Below are 23,354 nucleotides of genomic sequence, written 5' to 3' on the forward strand. Positions count from 1 at the left end.
TAAATTTTCTATTGAACAAATTATTTTTAAAATGTGGAATGTTTGATCTCACATATATGGAATATAATGAACATAACAGTCTGAGGAATACGGTAGACCCAGAAACATGGAAGTAGGGCACAGACTGACATCCCTCAGAAGAGGGGGTGGAGGGGTGGGAAGAGGTAAACCACAGAACTTATATGCATGTATGCAAGACCAATGGACATGGACAACTAAGCCAGGGACAGGGCGGGGGTGGGCTGGGGAGGGGGATGCCAATGGGGTAAAAAAAGGTGAAATATCTGTAACAAAAAAATAAAAAATAAATAAATAAATTTAAAAAAATGTGGAATGTACACTCACAAATATCATTTTGATGAAGAGCAATTTACAAAATTGGAAAGCATTATGGTAAAGGATCAGGAAAAGTCATATAGGAGATGAAATTTGAGCTTAAACTTGAAAGAGAATAAGATTTAAATGTGTTTGGAAAAGAGTTTCTGTTTAGTTTTTATTTTAATACATTTGTAGCAGGAGAAATGAACAAGTAGGAACGTGTAATATGAAGTGGGTGATTTGTAGGTTTCCAATGCCATGAAAGAGAATGGAAGGAAAAATCTGAGCCTCTTACATGATAGGGTATGAATTGGGGACTTTGTTCTAAGAGTAAAATCACTGAAGGCTGTAGCATACAAGAATAACACCTTCAATACAAACATTGCAACTAATCTTGAATTGGATTGAAGTAAGCAAAAGATGGAGGAGAGGGAAGCAATTTGGAGAGAATGTCATTAATGTAGTTCTAGTATTGTTTTAGGGCATGGTTTCTTCAGGTGTCACCACTGACATTGGGCCGAATCATTATTTGATGGTGAGGGGGAGTGGAGTGGTAATGGTCCTTGTGCTGCTGAACTGTGCATTCTAGAATGTTTCGCAGCATGCCTGGCCTCCACCCACTACTTGTCCTAGATGTCAGCAGCACCCTCCATCCCCAGCAGTGACAAGCAAAACTGTCTCCTGATATTATCCACGGTCTTCAAAAGGGCAAAATAAGTCCCTGGTTAAGAACCAGTAGTTTTGGGTGATGCCACTAGGGGAAAAAAAAAAAAAAAAGAGGTGAATGTAAAATAAATGTAAGGGATCTCCCTTTCTGGACAGCTTTTAACTAATTTTTGAAGGAAAAAAGAGAAAGTCATTTCAACATTAATGAAAGCTATATACATGTATATCTCATAAAGACATATGATATGTATTTTCTATGTCAGCTTCACTGGGGGCTCTGTTTTGCTTTGCTACTCATATTTTTTCCATGGTCTCATTTTACAACACAGGGTGGGGCAAAAGTAGGTTTACAGTTGTTGGTATGGAATATAATACACTAATTAGTGAATAATAATATCAAAATAAACTCTGTATTTCGAATACTGACAACCATAAACCTATTTTTGTCCCACCCTGTATATACCCTTAAATCGCTTTTTAGTATCTTTCCTGAATCAGGGCGTGATTCCTCCTAGATTGTAGACCGCATCCTCTTTGAATCTTTTACTTCAAGATGTAAGAAGTGTTAGTACAACAAGAACTTGTCAAAGGCTTCACATCTCTTATTTTTATCAAATGCATTGAGCCCTTACACACTTTTCTCAGTTCTCTGAACCTTGTGATGAAAAACTTTAATTGTCAGTGGGACCCTGAAGTAGAAACTTGAAGCATGCTCCGTCCTGTTAGGAGCCAGTGATAAAACTGAAGACCTGCCCGTTACCTTTAGCGACTCTCCTTGCCCCTTCTAGTCTCCTTGCACCAAAAAGGCAGAGGACAGGCTGTTTGGGTCTTTTATTACTTACCTTGAGGCAGAGGGCAGACTTTGCAGCTGGTAATGAAATCTACCCAGAGTGTTCCCAGGGCTTAATATCATTAACATTTTCCTTACAAATGTCAACCTCTAAAGGCCTTAAACAAAGGATCCCTTTCCTTGAAGAGAATAGGGAGACCATCACTACACAGAGTAAAGCAACAGGTGCTGTACTCAGAAAGTGTGTGTTCTGTGCCATTGAGTCAGCTCTGACTCCTGGGGACCCTGTGAATGAGTGCTGTCCACATGTCCTGTCCTCAACAGCCCTGTGGACTCATGACTGTGGCTTCTATTATCGGCTCAATCCATCTCCTCTTTGGTCTTCTTTGCTGCTGTCTTCTGTTTCTCCCCAAATTATTGTCTTTTCTAAAGATTCTTGCTTTCTCACCATGTGCCCAAAGTAGGGCAGTTCAGTGTGGTATGTTATATCTTGTCTCTGCTCTGACATGGAAAGATGCAGTAACTTTGGTCTAATTCCCTTAGGAAAAAAAATCCCCATATTAATTTAAAGTATGAAAAACTGTCATCTCGCATGTGTTAGGAGATTCATTATTTTATTCAACAAATATCTGTTGTGTTCTACTACATGTCAGACACTGTGTAGTGAACAAAATAAACAAAACTCTGCACTCATAGTCCACTATGAGGGTTTTTCTGAAAGATATATATATATATATCCTTAGGAAGAAGGATAGGAGACAAAAGCATGTAAAATAAATGAAGAAGAAGAAAAAAAAAACAAACAAAGAATTTAGAGATATATATGAAATGTGACGGAAAATTCAAGTAGCTGATATACCTGAAGGAAGTAGAAATAACCAGTATGTCTGGGGAAAAATTACCTATTTAAGCAAAAGTATGTTACTTCAGTTGAATATTTTTTCACACCCTAGAATCTCAGTGAAACCAAACTCCTTTTTTTGATGCTATTTCTTGTTTCTCTTTCTATGTTGCACTAAATAAGAAGAATGAGGCAACGGATGCAGTTTTACAAAGGTTGAATAGGAGGGGTCATACTGAATGTTAATAACAACTGTGTGTATCTTATCTGTGAGTCTTACAAGGACCCTGTAAATTAATATTGTCATATCCATGTTGAGCTGTCTACCAGGAGTCTGAGATTAACTACTTTGCTAAGCATACACTGCTTATAAATTCCAGAGCCTCAGAAATTTGAACTCATCCAAAGGGAGACAGACTTGAAGTTCCCTGAGGGTAGGCACTGGTTCTATGCACTGTGATGCCTTTGAGGCATCGTTACACACAGGGGTAGGGTTGGGGTCAGGGATTCAGTGACATTTTAGAGAAGGCTGCTTCAGACTTGCAATAGAGTGGGAAAGTAACCATTAGGGTCAGCCTATGGGATAGAGGTTGGAGAGAGAGGAAATAATCAACAGTGGGATATTCTTGAGTCCATGAAAACAAATGAGATTAAATATGGGAAGCGAGCTCTGGACAGTTTGGCTTAGCAGTTAGAACGTCAGCCTGCGAACCAAAGAGTCATGGATTGGGTTCAATTCTGGTCAAGGACACATACCTCGGTTGCAGTTCCATCCCCGGCCCTGGTTGGAGTTGTGTGGGAGGCAACCAATCGATGTGTTTTTCTCACATTGATGTTTCTCTCTCTCTCCCCCTCTCTCTCCATCCCACTCTATCTGAAGATGAATGGAAAAAATATCCATGGGTGAAGATTTAAAAACAATAAATAAAATAAATAAATGAATAAATAAATAAATAAAGGAAGCAAATAGATTTATCAGGCAATTACAACTATGGCCCTGAGGGTCTAAATCAGTCTGCCACTTATTTTTTTTTTAATAAATGAAATTTTATCAGTACACAGTCATGCACGTTCACCTATTATCTATGGCTGCTTTTGTGCTACAACCTACAATGACAGAGATGAGTAGGTGCAATTGGCCTGCAGTGACCTGCAAAACTGCAGCACGATAGCTATGGGGCCCTCTATAGGAGTGGAAGGTTTAATAGGAAGACTAGGACCCTATATTGAAATATTAAATGAAGGGGCTTGGCATAGCTGTAGGTAAGCTTGAATGTTGTTGCAGAATCTAATGTGATAACTTCAAATTTAATTAGATATAGACTTGTTGAATAAATGACTAAATAGCCAAGAACTATAAATGATTTATGAAATAAAGCAAAAATTTAAAATGGCCATGTGGAAATACATAATGGTTAGTTTTCCTTCATAGCTCACTGTGGAGTAGTTTGTGTGTATTATAGCAAACTCTAGAGACTCCAGTCATTGGCAGGGGGGATATTATTTAAGTGGGAGTATATATGAATTTGGAAAATAATGAGTTTTTATTATATATTTAGTTTTTTGTGGGTTTTTTTGGTGTTTTTTTTTTTGCATTTATCTTCAGATAGATCAGGAGGGAGAGAGGGAGGAAGAGAGAGAGAAATATTGACGTGAAAGGGACACATCGAGTGTCTGCCACCCACACGACCCCAACTGGGGCCAGGGACAAACTGCAACCGAGGTACGTGCTCTTAGCAGGAACCGAACCCGGGTCTCTCTGGACCACAGGCTGATACTCTAACCACTGAGCCAAACCGACCAGGGCTATATATATTTAGTTTTGAAAAAGTTTAGTAAGTGAAAACCATTTGCCTAAAGCAATATACTTATTAATTCCTTTTATAAGTATCATCCAATGAGTCATATTTATTTTAGATAAAAGTTATTAAAATAAGTAAGACTTGGTATATATGCATTAGGCCTATTTGCAAGTAGACTTGAGGAACATTACATTAGGAATTGATTTGTTCTTCTCAGACATTTGTAACTGTTTTACTTTAAAGTTACTTTAGAAAATCCCTGATTGTTTAAATTCCTAACTTATATGAATTCCAACCAAATACTGACTTTTAAAATTGTTAAAACATACCAAGGTAATTACAGAGTTATTGTGTCCCTCTTCCTGTTTGGGAATCCATGGATCCCATAATATTTCCCCAGTCCTTCAGAATCACAAGAAGGAATATGGATTTATAGGCAGTGTGGTTTATCCTCCAGCACTTCTTGGTGTGTCCTTAGTTTCCTCCTCTGGGAAATGGGCCCCTCTTTTAGGGTGGTTCTGAGAATTATATAAGATAATATGTGCAAAGAAACCCCAAGCCCAATACCCTTCACACATTACCTAATGAATTTCTAAGAATGTTGTTTTACATAGGAGTTTATTGATATTTATTTAAAAATTATTGTAAACTGTGTTAATTTTTAAAAAGACATTTTATGATATATGCCTTTCATCTATCTAAACATTCTATTATTTTTTTCTAAATTTCCATTCATTTAGGAGAGTTTATTATACCAATAATTACTTCTTTTCCATCCTTTTTGATTTTATAGGAAGGATTCTGTTACTTTGAAGAAATAAAGGAATAACTTCTAAAATAAATGTATACTCAGTGGTATGAAAGACTAGATTTAGAGAAGTTTGAGAAGAAAGGGAAACAAAAAGTAAACATGCACATGAATTATCAAAGGGAATGCAGGAAGTCCTTACTTAATATCATCGATTGCTTCAGTAACTTTCAGTGAAACACCATATAAAGAAACCGGTTTCATCATAGGCTGATTGATATAAACAAGAGTCAAGTTCCTGTAGCATTCCATCAACATTATAACAAAATGACGTTATAACAAAATTATGTTGAATGAAATGATCTTATTTGAGGACCTGCTGTATTGGGAAGCACATATTTAAAATCATAATTATTTTACACCATGATACTCCCATTTTTCAAGACATAATTATTGGTTAAAACATTTTATGTAAGACCATAAATTAGAAGAACAAATGAGTTTTAATAATAAATTAAAATTAGCTACCCCAAACAATTTAATTCTATGAACATTTATGATCTTTGAGCTGTATTGTCTATTAGGCATGGAGGCAGGGTCCCTGCCTTCATGGAACATAAAAGTTGATGTAATAAAAGTATACACTGTATTATATACTTGCAAGATGCTTAGAGAAGAGATCTTAAATGTTCTTATCACAAAAAAGAAATGGTAGTTACGTGACCTGACGGAGTTATTAGCTAAAGCTATAGTAGAAGTTATATTGGCAACATAAGTATATCCAATTAACACATTGTATACCTTAAATTTACACAATGTTATATGTAAATTATATCTGGATAAAGCAAGGAAAAATGAAAAAAATAAAGGTATATGGGTTGTGAAATGATGGAGCAAAATGAACTGGAACCTTCATTGAGAGTATATTTTAGAGAAAGAGAGGGTATATTATCAGACAGACATACAGTTTTTTATGTTAGAAAGTTTCTTTTAAAATTACATATTAGCCCTGGCCAGTTTGACTTAGCAGTTAGAGTGTTGGCCCATGGACCAGAGAGTCCTGAGTTTCTCTCCCTCATCAATGTTTCTCTCCCCCTCTCCCTCCCGTTCAACCTCCGTTCAATCTAAAGATAAATGCAAAAATGTCCTCGGGTGAGAATAAAAAAATAAATAAAATCACATATTAGCTCTTACAAATACATACATCTTTTTTTTTTTTTTTTTTTTTTTTTTTTTTTTAGATACCGTGGGAGGGAGGGAGAAAGAAACATAGATTTGAGAGAGACACATTGACTGGCTGCCTCCCGCACAACCCAGACCAGGGACGAACTGCAACCAATGTATGTGCCCTTGACCAGAATCGAATTTGCAACTCATTGGTCCAAGGGCCGACGCTCGTCCGCTGACCCAAACCAGCCAGGGCATATACATCTTTTAGTGAAATCTCAGCTCCTGGAAACAGAGCATGCTAGTGTAGTAGACGGGCTATAGGTTGTGTGGAAGTAACAAAGACATGACTCAGTGATGGATTATCTAAGAAACAAGTTCATTTCTCTTTCAGAAGTATATATCTTAGCTGTCTAAAAGTGGGTGTTCCAAGCCTCACAGAGTTTGCTCATCCAGGGACCAGGGTCCTTTTGGCTTGTTGCTCTGTCACCTCCTAAGATCTGCCTTCATCCCATGGTCAAGGAGAGCCTATCATCACCACGTCTGTATCACTGTCTGCAGGAAGGAGGAAAGGACAAAGAGGAGGTCATAGCTGTTCTTTGGTCTTGACAAAGATGTTGCGCACATCCTATCCCTCTGCCCAATATTTGGTCACATGCTACACTAACTGCAAGGGAAGCTGGGAACTGTAGTTTATATTCTGGATAGCCAAATGGTCACCCAAACTCTCTAATACTGTGTAAGAAGTAGAGGAGGACAGACATCTGATGACCAGCAGTCTTTGCAGTGCTGGCTTTTTAGGTATCAAGTTGAACAATTTTGGTTCCAGACCTTTTGTTTAATAGGTTTCTGGATGAGATTTTATTTTATTTATTTATTATTTTATTTTATTTATTTTTTTAATTTTATTTTTGTTATAGATGTTTCTCCTCTTTTACCCCCTTGGCAACCTCCTCCCCATCCCCCCGCCCCATCCCCGGCTTTGATGTCCATGTCCATTGGTCATGCATACATGCACGTAAGTTCTGTGGTTTATCTCTTCCCACCCCACCCCCTCCTCTGAGGGTTGTCAGTCTGTACCCTACTTCCATGTTTCTGGGTCTACTGTATTCCTTAGACTGTGTAAATACAGCCCTAGCTGGTTTGGCTCAGCAGTTAGAGTATCAGCCTGCAGACCAAAGAGTCGTGGGTTCAATTCGCGTCAAGGGCACGTACCTCGGTTGCGGTTGGGTCCCCGGCCCTGGTTGGGGTCGTGTGGGTGGCAAGCAGTTGATGTGTCTCTCTCACATCCATGTTTCTCTTTCTCTTTCTCTCACTCATTGTATCTGAAGACAAATGGAAACATATCCTTGGGTGAGGATTAAAAAAACAGTGTAAATATACAACATACATGTGTGTACAGATGATGGAGTTGTCTTCTTTTTAAAAACTTTTTCTTTATTGATTTTAGAGAGAGAGGAAGGGAGGGAGAGATAGAAACATCTATGAGAGAGAACATCGATTGGCTGCCTCCTGCATGCCCTTCACTGGGAATCGGGCCCACAACCTGGGCACGTGCCCTGATTGTCAGTCAAACTGGCGGGTCAATGCTCAACCAGTGAGCCACACCGGCTGGACTGGAATTGTCTTCTTAAACAGAGCATACTAAGCACAATGCAAGATTTTTGTGAGATGTTCTCTAATAGTCAAGAATATAATTTTGCTGATATTAAATATCAAAAGCAACTGATGGGAATTATAAACGTTGTAGAGTTTAAATAGTAGATTTGTACATGCCTTACTTCAGAAAACACTGATATTAGCTTTCCTTTTTGCTCAGCATCCTCTATCATAAAAAGAAAGTCTACCACAACCTGGGCTGTGTCATCTAGCTGCCTTTTTGCTGTCCCCTTATTAAGTGGGATATCAGTGTCTGTGTCTTGTATGCATCATTTAAAGTTTATATTTGATTTCTGACTCACCAACATCATAAGGTCCAGGTATTTTCTTAGTAGTTTCAACACCATTGACTCCTAACTTGTGGAAAAGAAGAAAAGAAAAATATACTTAAAAAAAATCCTTACCTGCTCAGCTCAGCTGGTGTGGCTCAGTGGTTGAGCATCGACCCATGCACCAAGAGGTCACTGGTTCGATTCCTGGTCAGGGCACATGCCCAGGCTGTGGGCCCAATCCCCAGTGGGGGGCATGCAGGAGGCAGCTGATCCATGTTCTCTCTCATCAATGTTTCTATCTCTCTCTCCTTCTCACTTTCTCTCTCTCAAAAATCAATAAAGAAAAAAAAAGCCTTAAAAAAATTCCTTACCCAAGGATATGTTTTTATTGATTTTTTTTTTGAGAGAGAGAGAGACATCAATGTGAGAAACATCGGTTGAATGACCCCTGTATGTGCCCTGACTGGGGATAGAAACCATGACCTAGGTATATGCCCTGACAGGGAACCGAACCCACAACCTTTAGATCTATGGCATAATGTTCCAACCAACTAAGCCACCCAGCCATTGCAAGAAAAATATACTTTAAAAAAAGGCAAAGTTGATCAACTGAACTGTGATCCAAATGGAAATGGCCGTGATCTTCATATTAACCTTTTCTTTTAGCTTTCTTTAAATGGACCTGGATAAAAAGATTATAGAATACACCCAAAATCCACCAGCCATGCATTGACTTAGACAGAATAAAAAAGAACTATGTCACATCTAAAGGAACTAAGTAATGCAATTTACAAATGTTCTTGAAACATTTATACATTCAAGAACAACAAAAAACCCTCTTTATCCAAGTTAAAACTTATATCACATTTTAAGGTTGAATTTGGGGAAGTTGCCAAAATAGATCGGTTTCAACAGAAGTATGAAACTACTCAGTGATAGATTGTGCCCTCTGGAAATGTCTGAACTATTTTTCTAAGAGCTTTGTGGTTTGCAGGATTGCTGGTTTCACTACCTATATATGTAGCTATTTGATGACTTATCTCAGTTTGAATTGCCAAAATCATGCTTCTAAAAATACACACAACTCATTCAACTGTGTTTCTTCATAAAACTCATTGCCATTTCAATGAACATTGGTCCCCAAATACAGGCATTGCAGAGCATTTCTTGGAAACTAGAATGTGCTTAACATTTTATAAGCATCATCTCATATAATCTTCTCAACAATTCTATGGAGATATAGTTTTATTTTCTTTTTTTTATATGTGGGGAAACTGAGATCCAGACAAGTTAAATAACAATATCAGACAGATAGTTAACTAGGTTTTAAGACATATTTATGGCTATGGCCAGTTTGGCTCAGCGATTAGAGCATCGGCCTGCGGTCCAGAGAGACCCGGGTTTGGTTCCCACTAAGGGCACGTGCCTCGGTTGCGGTTTGTCCCCTGCCCTGGTTGGGTCGTGTGGGAGGCAGCCACTTGATGTGTCCCTTTCATGTTGATGTTTCTCTCTCTCTCTTCCTCCCTCTCTCCCTCCCACTCTATCTGAACAAAAAATGGAAAAATGTCCTCGGATGAGGATTTAAAAAAAAGATATTTATGTATGAAATAGTATCAAAGGGTATTGCTGTATTTTTATTATGACAAATTCTATCACTAGAAATGGGTTTACAAACATTTGTCCTGGATATTGCGGGACTAACACATAATACTCATTTGTCTCCCCTAATTACTTTTCTCTCTCTGCTCTTCCTTCCACCTTTATGCATTAGCAACATCTTCAGGAACATAGTGACAATATCTAGTAATTCTTCATGCAAAAGGGCAGTAATTAAACCTCTGAAGTATGTGGATAATGTTGAATACATTTTAGTGCTCTAAATTTTGAAAACAACCAAGATTGTTTTATCCATCCATTTTTATATGTCTCATCTGAATCATTATTTGGCCAATGTTCTGCAGAGAAACAAACTACTGTGATAAAGACAGAAATTAAAATAAGATCAAAGCATAGGAAAAAATTTAGTTCCAAGTCTCCTGGATAATTTTCTTTGATGTTAGTTCATCGGTGTGAACTAGCCACAAGCTTAGGTGAAATATGCAATACTATGGCAATGAAGACATACTTTGGCAATCTGTTACCAAAAGCCTAAGCTTCTCTATGTATCTTTGTTTCCAAATTCTCTGTTAAAGATGCATTTAAAAAAATCGTTGAAAATCTACAGGTGTGGAATTCAGGAACATTTCTTCTTCTATAAGTTTACCTGCACTGAAATTCTAGAACCATTTCCTATTTTGTATAATGAAGAACACAAAATTTTTCTCATCTTGACCTAGGACATGCATACTTATACATTTGTACATAGATACACACATACATGCATATCTGAAACAAAAATACAAATCCTTAATATACATGGCACAGACTGATATTTTTTACTCTATTTAATTTAACGATTTATTTATTTTACTATGTACATTGTTGATTGATTTTTCACAATAGGTTTTCCTGACATAATCCCTACCTTTAGCAGGATATGAAAATCTGACTTTCTTCAACATAAACATTTGGGTATTCTAGAGCTGTAATGAGGTACAGTGGCAAGGGCATAGGATGGTGGTCATTAGGTGTGGATTTGAATCCTGACTTATAACTTCCTTTTTAAAACTGAGGTGTGATTGACATATAACATTATGTTAGTTTCAGGTGTACAACATAATGATTTGTTATGCCCTGCAGAATGATCACCATGATAAGTTTAGTTACCATCTATCACTATACATAGTCACATATTCTATTTAATTTTCAATAGAACATTCCTGGCTATGACCTACTAAGCTGATTTCATGAATTATTTATGGATCATGACTTACAACTTCGAAAACAATGGTCTAGACAAAGAAAGAATTATTCAGAACCCAGTTGACAATTTTGACTATAATCATATGTATTTGTAGTTAAACTTATATAAGTAAATAATAATTAATTGAATTATTTATGTAATTTTAAAGAGCTTATTCATGCTTGAATTTAACTTTAATATGGCTGTCTTTGCAAAGTTTTGGGTTTATGAACATCATCAAACAGAACATTTAGATTCAGAATTTATGAGTATTAAACATCATGTTCTTGAGTATAAAGATATGCCTTTTAAGATTTTCTCCAAAGATTCAAGCCTCTGTAAATATCAGTAAATCATAAAGTGTTTACTTTTTTAATCTAGATTGTACAATGGTGAAATATAGTGTTGTAGTACTTGAGTAATAGTGTTGTTTACAATTTATCATTTGGAGAAGATTATCTAAACTCAAGAATATTAATGATTTCTTAAAGAGCTTTAAACAGGAGCTAGGTTGGGGTTGAAGTTGCGAAACGGTTGAATTTAGTTGATGTTCACTCTTAAAAGCATTTTGGGTCATTTTTTCTACAGTAATTGTCTGGTTCTTGAAATTTGGACAGTGACTTAAGAAGGTAACCTTGGGGCAGGTTGTGCTGCAAAATGTTTCTTATGTGTATGAGATTCTAATAATAATTACAGCTTACATACTTTATTGGGTTCTTCCACATGGTCAGGCATTCTGCCAAACAATTTATGTACTCTCTTTAATTCTTTCCACAATCTTTGTAGAGAAGTATTATTGTTCCATTTTATGTATGAGGAAACTATGGGTGATGATAGGGCTAAGTAACTTTTGCAGGGTGACAAGACCTCAGGTCTGAGTCAAAATTCAAGCACTGATTGTTTGCCTCCATAGCCCTTGGGTTTTACAACTCCTTTCTATCTGCTGAGCATAATAAAACTACTGTTGACTCTCACCTGTAACCCAGAGAAGGCAAAATATCCAGGATTGGAATGTACTTTTTTCCCACCTGCATACAGGGCTGGCTACATAGTTTGTGTGGCCCAGTGAAAAATGAAACAGAGTTCCTTGTTTAAAAAGCAGGAAGGAAAGTACTGTTCAAATTACTAAAATATAAAGCTGTTTTCTTTATTCTGTGGCTTCTCTCTTGACTTTCCATGGGTTTTTTTAAAATGTTTGTATTGATTTTTTAGAGAGAGAGGGAGAGAAAGAGAAATATTGATGTGAGATAGAAACATCAATTGGCTACCTCCTGCACGCCCTCTACTGGGGACCAAGCAGCAACCCAGGCATGTGCCCTGATCCAGAATTGAACCCGGGACCTCTCAGTCCATGGGATGATGCTCAATCCACTGAGCCACACCGACCGGGCAGGATGATGTATTTTTGACGCTTCTCTAAAAACAGAGAGCACATCATTTGATGAAAACATCACAGCAAAGACTACCACTATGTTTTGCCATCTTAAAAATATTAATAGTTGGATACATTTATAATGTTAAAGTTTCAAAATTGCCACATTTATCAGAAGAGCATTGTTAAGTTGTTGGTGCTGGCAGCTCAGTGGGATAAGGCCCAGCATTGAGGGGCACTGGAAGTTCAAGGTAGACATGCCAGGGGAGAACCATAAAAAAAAAAAAAAAGATGGATTTTCTTTAGGCAAGACTGGGAAATCCCTCAAGCAGCTCCTGATTGTTCTACACTGCCTTTTGTTTCCTTTGCAAAGCCCTGCTTTTAAGGGCCTAGGGCTGGCTTGCTATATTTGGAGTGTACAAAAGATTCTCCTCAAAATATTTCTCTAGTATTTTTGCTTTGCTTCTATGTCAACAGTTTGCCTGTGTTTCTTACCTCTGCAGGAAACCCTCTTGAGTGCAGTCCTTCTCAGGATTTCTGAATCCGAGCAACCTAGCACGAGTGCACTTGACCCAAACAAAACTATTCAGGCACATTTTCTCATTTGCTCAAAATTTTTACCATTGCTATTTGCCCTAAGGTTAAAGCAGCAGACACATAGGTTATCCCAAGAGGTCTCTGGTCTCTCCTGTCAGTTGGTCCCCATCACTTCTGAACCTCTGCAAATATACACAGCCAGATTTAGAGGTCAGTATTCCATCCTGGAAACTACTCTGTCCTGTGCAGGTGATTCTCTTGAATTCTCCATTACTTAGCTTGAGGTGGGGAGAAGGTATGGATGTGCATAGCACTCCAGAGGAATGTTTTCTAACCAGGATTCTCCAATCTCCTTCTTCTTCTTATACACCTTTGAGCTAGGTAGTGGATTAAGGGTTATGGAGCCAGTTTTGTGACCACCTTTTAGCAATTCCTTCTTTGGTGGCCTGGATCTTCTCTTTAGAATTATGGGCACTTCATACCCTTTGTTCTCAGCTTTAGGGTCCCAGCAGAAATTTCAAGACAACTGTTGAGAATCTCATTTAACTTCCTTCTAATTCAATTCGGAAGCAAATACTTTATATTTTACTTCTCCTAAAACAATATATTGCTACTTAAACCATGGCCTTCTGGAAATAAAGGCTTAATTCCTAGAATTCATTATACTGTTAGAAATTTCAGATATGTAAATGAGGTATTTCTTTTGAAATTTTACACCCTTCTCCCCTACCCCCACTTATTTTCATACTGATAACTCTTCTGCTCTGTAAATTTTCAGAAATATTTCACTACCTTGTGGCTTTGGGGGAAGACATGTTTCCTTAAATGCTATTGGAAAAGTATATGACTGTAATACCGATAATATATGTAAAGTGCTTAAGATGTGAACTGAAAAAAGTTACCTATGGATGAAAATTCATAGCATTTCAAATATAACATGAAGAAATGATTTATCAATCTATTGTTTATAGTAATCCAGAAGAACTTTAATAAAACCTTAATTTGAAGTGGATTTCGGGTAGCATTTGCAGATTTGCAGGTACATAGTGAGGCTGTTGAAATACAGGCTCACTATTGTGTGTGTCTGCTGTTCATGTCTCTGATAGTGCACATGGACATTTCTAGCATTTTAAATATTTCATTCGTTTTATCATTTAATGTACTGGAACAGTCTGCAAAAACACGAATTGTATAACGCCCAATTTATTTTATTGTTCAGCATTTGGAAGCTCCCGAAGACAAGTCATTTGGCAGTTCATCGGTGGGAACTGAAGTAAACCTGGACAGTTACCAAACAGCTCTAGAAGAAGTACTCTCGTGGCTTCTTTCAGCCGAGGACACATTGCAAGCCCAGGGAGAGGTTTCTAATGATGTAGAGGAAGTAAAAGAACAATTTCATACTCATGAGGTAAAGCAAAGCGTCGATTTATGAAAGAGAGCATGTGACTTGTCATAACGGCAAATCTCTTTATCTCAATCACTGTGTGTAAGATCCTGGTATTTTTCTAATTTAGTTTTGTTTTTTTCTTTCAATTTTGTTTCATGTACAACTTAATGGTTAGACAATAATATACTTTACTAGGTAATTTCATTTTTATTTTGGGATGGGAAAAAAAATGTTCATGTGCTTGGGATTCCAAAAGCCAACATTGGAAGTTCTGGCTTGGAGAACAGCACTTGAAGGTGCTTAGATAAGATTATGCAATGCCTCACACAGGAATATGAAAGCCCAGCTCCCTTCTCTTGGGTCATGGCGATGCTGAACTGTAAGTGCCACTCCAGAGTACCTGTGTGGTATCACTACCCAGAGTAGGAAACTTTTCCTGAGATGGCACACTTACCAGCCATCTTCTTCCCTGTCCTGATCCTGCATCTTCAGCTCCGTTGAAGGTCTCCTCTGGTAGCTCTTCCTAAATAAACTTGCACACAAACTCTAATCTCAGGCTCTGCTTCTACAGACGGTGACCTAAGCAAATTTTTTTCTGTAATCATGTTAAGAACAATATTGGGTTTCCTTGAATAAAAATTAAAATATTTTTACTGGAAATATAGTTTAATTGATTTTTTTCTGAGAGAGAGAGGAAGGGAGAGAGAGATAGAAACATCTATATGAGAAACATTGGTCAGCTGGTTCCTGAACGCCCCCTACTGGGGATTGAGCCCACAACCCGGGTATGTGCCCTGACTGGGAATGAAACTGGGACCTCTCAGTCCATGGCACGACACTCAGTCCACTGAGCAACACCAGCTGGGCAGGAATATAGTTTAAATGGGCTACACATTTAGAAAAAACATCAAAACCATAATGATTTACCTAAAGTGTTAATCACTGCTGTCAATCTCTTTCCTTATCAGGGGTACATGATGGACTTGACGTCCCATCAGGGACGGGTTGGTAATATCCTCCAATTGGGAAGCCAGCTGATTGGGACAGGGAAGTTATCAGAAGATGAAGAAACTGAAGTACAAGAACAAATGAATCTCTTAAATTCAAGATGGGAATGCCTTAGGGTAGCTAGCATGGAAAAGCAAAGCAAGTAAGTGTTTCTAATTTCTAAAAACAGCACGTTTTAGAGTTGTGCTCATTGTGATGCAGTATCTTGTTCACGTCAGAAGTCTTTGTTCCTAAGTTTGTAGTGCTCTTCCTCAGGGGGCACTTAGGTTGGCTTTTCATTTTACATTTTTAATTCTGTATAACAGAAGTGGAGATGTTGGGTAGAAGTACTAGTTTCTATAGAACAATGTTTTAAAAGTTGCCAAATCGTGCTCTGGCTGATTTGGCTCAGCAGTAGAGCATTGGCCTATGGACGGAAGAGTTGTGGGTTCAATTCCGGTCAATGGCATGTTTGGTTGTGCTTTAGTCCCCGGCCCTGGTTGGGTCATGCTGGAGACAATCAATCGATGTGTCTCTCTCACATCGATGTTTCTCTTTCTCTCTCTTCCTCGCTCTATCTGAAGATAAAAATAGAAAAAAATATCCTCAGGTGAGGATTTAAAAATAAAAAGTTGCCAAATTTTTCTCCTAGTTAATATTTTCCAAGTTTTCCCCAAAACTAAAAATGTGACTATTGAATGCATGGGAGTATACTCAGGAACCCATGTTCAGGCATACCTCAGATATTGCAGGCTTGGTTCCAGACTACTGCGATAAAGTGAATATAGCAATAAAGCCTCTTGTGATCTTTTTGATAGGGGAGGGACTGAGGGTGTTGTCTTCAGTTTGTTTAACAAAAAGCAAAAAACAAATGCCCCCCCAAAAAACAAACCAAAAAACGCTACATCTGTGAAGCGCAATAAAGCGAAGCGCCATAAAACGAGGTGTGCCTGTACATAGAACCACCTGTTAAGGTGCAATTGACAGGAAACTTCTCTTTGGAAGGTAAAGTCCTCAGAAATATTAAATAGTGTCTCATATGTTTATGGAACTTATGGAAATCCGCTTGAAAAAAGTTTCTCATCCGTGTTTGGAAATCCTTATTCAAGTACTGTATGGTTCTGAAGTATTTTAGAAATATATGTTGACTTAATCCGAAAAGAATTTTGGAGGCATTTTTGAAAATGGCACTTTTCTTATAAAGGTAACAAGTAGATCTCATCATTCTCGATGTCTTGTTCTGATTTATGTTGTTAGGTGTGTGTATTCATGTAGAGCCTATCGAGACAAGATAGATTTATTTTTAAATGAAAAGAAATGAAGTGCCAACTGTGGACTTGAATACATTAAGCTAAAGAAATTGTCCAAGCGCCTTAAGTTTACTTAGCTATTATTTATGAAGATTAAAAGCTTTAAAATAGGACCAAAGAAACTCATTAGATATGCTGGGAAGATTGCAATTCCAGTACTAACTTGTAGGTGCCAATAGGGAGGGGGAATACACATTTTTGAGCTCATATCTTTTGAAAGAATATGGAAGGCATATATAAGAGAGAATTTTCACAAACATTGGTATTCCAAACCAGGAGGTACTAGTCTATGCATATTGACATTTTCCCCTGCTGTAATCATGTGGATGATTGCAACCCACCCTTGAGGTGAGGATTATAATAACCATATTATAACTGTTGAGTTTGTACCACATCCCCCCAAAACCCAAGGGTCAAGTCATTTACTCCACCCATTTATCATCAGAAATCATAAGATAAAGAGCCGCTTGCTTGTGGTCAGATGCCAGCATTCTTTAGGTTACAACTTCTTATTACACCGATCTGTGTAACTTAAAGGAACCTGAGATAAAATGTGAAAGCCTTTAAAATTCAGTGTCTTCCTTTACTGCTTTTCACACAGTGACACCCCTGTCTTCTCTATTTTCCCATCTTCTTCTGCAGGCTAAGTACCCCCATTGGTCCTCACTCCTTTTTCTCAATAGGACTAACAGTATGCAGTAATTATTCATACTAATTAATTCAGTAATTACGGTTGGAGACTGAGTTGCAAGAAAAGGTGAATTGTGACAGCATACACAACATACACACACACACACACACACCTACAATGGCAATATCATCACTTAGCTAGGATTGACAAACAAAGATTAGTTTGTCCTTAGGGACGATTTGGAGACTTTGGTTTGTGTTTAAGCTTTTAGAATGATTATCAAGAGGGCAAGGGCAGCCTTTTAGCTGACATAGCTTTTGGTAAAACCTAGAGTTTTAAAAGTGAGATACAAATATGAAGTCACTTGTGCCCATTGTCTTTTCTGGACAATTTTTTGAAATATATACACACACAGGATTATTTATGCAAAGCAGATTCAGAAATCTCTTTTAAGTTTATAAATAATGGTAAGTACTTTATACCCCTTTAACTAACTAACAAAATAGACCCAGAGAAATAGAAAGGAGTATGGTTCAGACTGACAAACCTCAGAGTAGGGAGGGGGTGGATGAGATGAACCAAAGAACTTATATGCATATATGCATAATCAATGGACATAAGCAACAATGCTGGGGGGGGGGGCAGGATGGGGAGGAGGGTGTCTGCAGGGGGTAGAGGGAAGGAGAAACATCTGTAACAAAAATAAATTAATAAAAATTGAAAAAAATTTATTAAACTCTAAATGAGATAAGCCATTATGAGAATTATGATGGACCCGATTTTTGCTAGATTTTTTTTTTTGAGGAAACAAAAAGATGATTATGACACTAGGACTCTGTCAGTCTTTAAAAATTAATTATTCTAGGTTGTATTTAATGCTTTAATAAAGTACCTGTTCAGTTTTTATTATCATGGTCATGTTAAAGCATCACCTATTGTTTCCAAACATATGATGACTATGGAGTAGGAAGGCCTAGTAAATAACTGGTAAACAAAAATGGATTTGTCCGAGCTTCTCATGTCTCTCTCCCAAAGATAGGGTGTGGATAGACCCAGTCAGAAGCCATCATCCTTGCCTAAATGTGGATTTAGTGATGGAAGAATTATAATTAAGGTTTGTTTGGTCATATGAAATATAACCGAAGCCATACTAGTACTCAAGTTGCTATCTTATAACAAAAGTAAAATAAATTGGTTGGGAATACAGATAAGCTTATAACTAAAGTCTATGAATATATATATATTTTTTTAATCCTCACCCGAGGACATTTTTCCATTTTTTGTTCAGATAGAGTGGGAGGGAGAGAGAGGAAGAGAGAGAGAGAGAGAGAGAGAGAGAGAGAGAGAGAGAGAGAGAGATTGACATGAAAGGGACACATCGAGGGGCAGCCACCCGCACAACCAACCAGGGCCAGGGACAAACTGCAACTGAGGTGCGCGCCCATAGCAGGAACCAAACCCGGGTCTCGCTGGACCACAGGCCGACGCTCTAACCGCTGAGCCAAACCGGCCAGGGCAAGTCTATGAATATTTATACTTGACAGTTATAAGTACTATCTGCCAACATATTTACCAGCAATAACCAAATTATGTTTGATATATATTCCTTGTAATATATTTCTCTCTATATATCACTATATATAATAGTATATATAATATTATACACACACACACACAATATTAACAAATGTTAATGGGGGTGCCTTGAGATATCAGATACATTTCAAGGTCCTGGGGACCCAGTAATGATTACAAGAGGCAAGGTCCCAGATCCTCTGAATCTCTAGAGAGGCTGACACCCAGTAAAAAAGAACCCAAGAAAAATGTCAGATTGGAATGTTTTCTGAAGAGCTTAAAAGGTACTGTGGAAGAGAGTATTTGAGGGGCTACTTTAACCTTTGTGATCCAGGAATGTTGTTTCTGGGCTGGTACCATTTTATTTGAAATTTCAGTGATAAGAAGGCACCACCATTTGTAGATAGGAAGAAGTACAGTTTAGGCACAGGGAACAGCCAATGCAAAGACACTGAAATAGGGACTGTTTCACTTTTTAGAGGAACCTAAAGGCCGGTAACTGGAGAGTTGCAGCAGGGACAGTTAGAGAGCTGAGGTCTGAGATAGGATTGAAATATAGGGAGGGGTCTCGTCCTGTATGATACTATCAATCAGGGTAAAAGATGAGGGTTTTGAGTTCTAGCATAAGTGCAAGAAGAAGCCACCAGACAGTTTTAGATAGGGGAGGGGCAGGAGAAGAAAATACCAGTAATTGCCACTGGAAAAATATACAGTGCAATAGCCCAGGTAAGAGATGCTAGTGTCTTATGCCAGGTGGTATAATATGTGAGTGCATTCTACTGTCTTAGCACAGTATTTAATTCAAAAATCACTCTTACTTTATTTATTTTAGCTCCCTTTTTGCCATTTTGTCAGGATGCTTTTTGCTTTGGACACAGACATCTTTGCCCCATACATGTTAGATGTTCCTTTATACAGTTTGCATCTAGGAAATAATATTTAGCCCAGAAACCATCAGCAATTATCAAGCAAAACAAGAAATTTGAAAAACATAGAGGTAACAAAATGCTCTCATTTTTACCTTGTGCTAAGTATGCTCTAATTTGCCTAAGGATAAGGTCCCACTTTCTCACACATCTAGTCATGTGAACTGGGCAACGTACTTCCCCTCTATGATTCTCAGTCTCTGATTTAGGAAACCATAGCAGCTCCGTGGGTCTGGCAAACCTCAAAGGACATTGGCTGAGATAGGGCATGAAAAAGTAGTTTGTAAAAGCAACATTATTACAAAATATAAAAAAATAATCTTTATTATAAAAAGACTAGCCATGGGCTATTTAAACTATGCTACATAGCTTTGCCTTATCTATATTTTTCTCTCTTCTTTTTTTCCTTCAGTCTGTTTCAATTGCCCCACTCATTCTTCTAGTTTTTATTTTTATTCCTTTGCAAAGGATATGTTTGCAGATGTTTTCTATGGGGGTAAGGGAACTAGAGTGACTAAAGTTACATTTGAAATTATAATTTTTCTTTTTTTGGTACGTGCCCCTAACAGGAACCGAACCCAGGACTCTCTGGTCCACAGGCCAACGTTCCAACCACTGAACCAAATCGGCCAAGGCAAAAAGTTATAATTTTTCAATGGAAACATTTAAAATTGCTTTCAAAGGAATACAAACAATAAAATAAACATAGGGACACTTCTTTCTTCCTCATTTTAATTCTATTTTTGATTCTTTCCTTATGAATTTATTTCCTCTCCAATTCTAGTGTCTTAATTGATTTGAACTGATGATGAAGTGAAAGCTAATACAATAAAGAAATGTGTAAGATATCTCTAGCCATAAAATACTTTTGCATAAACATGCGGCTATTGGTCAGTTATAAATCTCTAACAATGTCTATGAAATTGAAATGAAAAACTAAATGCCCCCGATTGGATACAGTAATTAGAACAAGACAATGTCGACATGCTGGAGTTCAAAACCTAAGATGAGTAGACAAAATTATTTTTGTTCTGTTTTCTTTTATGCTGCAAAATAGCCTTCGGTGGTGGGAGGTGAGAGGGAGAGAAGAAAAAGATCCAATTTCCAACTGTGGAAGTACAAGAAGACAATTGGCATAGGGACAACAGAAGACAGTCTTCTCTATGAATCAACTAATTAATTTGATTGAAAAAATACAACCTGCAGAGAGCAAAAGAGATTCACTGACATTTCTATAAAGATAAGCACAGCAAGTTCCATCAACTTCTCTGATAATTGTGGTTAGGACATGCAGGGGGAAACGAAAACCTTGATGGCAAGGGGAAAAAAATGAAAGCAAGTCAGCAAGAAGGCCAACTGAAGTTATGTTCTGGTTTCCATCAGCAGGAGGAGAGAGATGAATAGTATCTGGGTAAAAGTACAGGCCATCACAGGGAAAATAATTGTGAATCACCATCAACACTGTGGAGAGAGACATTTGTCTAACAAATCTGACTCATCTTTTTTTTTTTTTTAATGTCTTTTCCAATCTTGAAATGAGATAACATATGTGAGAATGAATAGAGCAAAGAAGGTGCTGAACAAATGGGTGGGTCTTTTTTTATTTTTATCCCAGGTGAAGTGACTAACATGTTGCATAGGTGGATATACGAATGAATGGATGAATAAATAAATAAATGTCTTTAAGTCGTTCCAATCTGTCAAATGAATTTGTTGCAATGAACATTTTAACAATACATAATCTCAAACTCTTTTGATTTTATGTTATAGTTTCATTAATTCATTTTTTATTTCTTCCAGTAATGTTAAAATGAGAATTCCTTGTAGATCAAGGTGGTTCAAGGACCAGAAACCGCAACATCACTTGAGAACTTGTTAAAAATGCACAGTCTCAGTCTTCATTCACTCTCATCTGCAGAATCAGAATCTGTAATTGAACAAGATCCCAGCTGATAGCTAAACACATTAAAGTTTGAGAAGCATTGATCTGGTTGCAACAGTTATATTAAAACTTACAAATCCATACTCCTTTGTAGAGCATTATTTTCAATATCTTCTGTCGCTATTTTTCTTTCCATTGAGGTAGGCCAAACATTTTAACTGCTTTCTTAGAAGTTCCAAAAATGATGCTGGTGATGTCTCATTCAATTCTCAAATGTTGATATCATCATCCATGGGTGATTAATGGAATACCAAGATTCTCATGCAAGAATGTATAATAGAAACAACATGAGAGTATAGACAATTAACTGTTGACCTAATAAGCAGCGGTTATTAACAAAAAGTAATTTGATCAGGTTCAAATAAATATGGTTGGCCATGACATTTTCTTCTGTAAATGTACAGTTAATATGTGGGCACTCTTTGTTCCAATAATATAATATATGTAACTCTTATAGCTTAAATTATAAACAGAAAAGCCAAATCTCCAGAATTCATAGAATATGAGAGTAGAAAGTAGCATCTTTTGGAACCATGCCTTTTCACAAAGATAAATAATGGTGATTAGAAAATTAACTGTAATCATTCGTTCATTCATTCATTCATTCATTCATCTAACAGTTCCTATCTACTACATATTTCCAGCACTGTTTTATTTTTTTTATTATTTTTATTTTTTTTATCCTCACCCGAGGACATTTTTTTCCATTTTTTGCACAGATAGAGTGGGAGGGAGAGAGAGGAAGAGAGAGAGAGAGAGAAACATCGACGTGAAAGGGACACATCGAGTGGCCGCCACCCGCACGACCAACCAGGGCCGGGGACAAACTGCAACTGAGGTACGTGCCCTTAGCGGGAACCGAACCCGGGTCTCTGTACCGCAGGCTGATGCTCTAACCGCTGAGCCAAACCGGCCAGGACTCCAGCACTGTTTTAGATACCAGGAAAATATCAGTGACCAGACTAACTCCCTCTCTTATTGAGATTACATTCATAGTGGGGGGGGGGGGCGGAGACATCATATCAGACGACATTAAATGATAAAAAGGAACAAAGTCAGAGAATAGATTTAGAAAGTGAAACGTGTGTATAATTGCGTGTATGTGGTTGGTGAGTGAAGGCATCTCCGAAGGAGAACCCTAAATAAAGGGAGGGAATGGCCATGCACATAGCTGTGGCAAAGAAAGCAAACAGGAAGTTCCCGAGGCAGGAAAGGTCCAAAAAATGCTACTTCCACCTTTGAGAAACAGTGTGGCTGATCTGACAGGGGGTAAAATGATGACATCCTGATCTATGACTAAATATTTGATTCACATTAAATTAAGATTGGCTCAACAGGAACACATTTAACGGAAGTTGGAAGTTGACATTTTTGTAATCTTAATTCTGATATTTCTGATTGGGAGTGTGGTTGCATTTTTCTACTTTGTCTTCCTACATTTGATTGCTAATTAAGTGATAACACTTATTTATTCAAGAAATATTTTATGTGTGCCTAGGATTTGCCAGGCACTGTGCCAGACGTTATACAGTGACATAATTAGTGAAGTTGAGAGTGAGCTTTTATTGCCATATAAAGGCAT

The 23,354-nt window shown here is 37.5% G+C and overlaps 1 protein-coding gene across 1 annotated transcript in view; it reads left to right on the forward strand.

Annotated features, from left to right (window-relative positions):
• The window catches only part of DMD (dystrophin), a 2,326,146-nt gene that overhangs the window by 710,046 nt on the left and 1,592,746 nt on the right, over positions 1 to 23,354 (forward strand). The window contains exons 10-11 of the mRNA XM_036270045.1: positions 14,234 to 14,422; positions 15,370 to 15,551. Coding sequence (XP_036125938.1) covers positions 14,234 to 14,422; positions 15,370 to 15,551 — 371 coding nt within the window. The remainder of the gene's footprint in view (positions 1 to 14,233; positions 14,423 to 15,369; positions 15,552 to 23,354) is intronic.

This window comes from Molossus molossus, unplaced genomic scaffold (assembly GCF_014108415.1).
Source record: "Molossus molossus isolate mMolMol1 unplaced genomic scaffold, mMolMol1.p scaffold_m16_p_2, whole genome shotgun sequence".
NCBI classification, from domain to species: domain Eukaryota; kingdom Metazoa; phylum Chordata; class Mammalia; order Chiroptera; family Molossidae; genus Molossus; species Molossus molossus.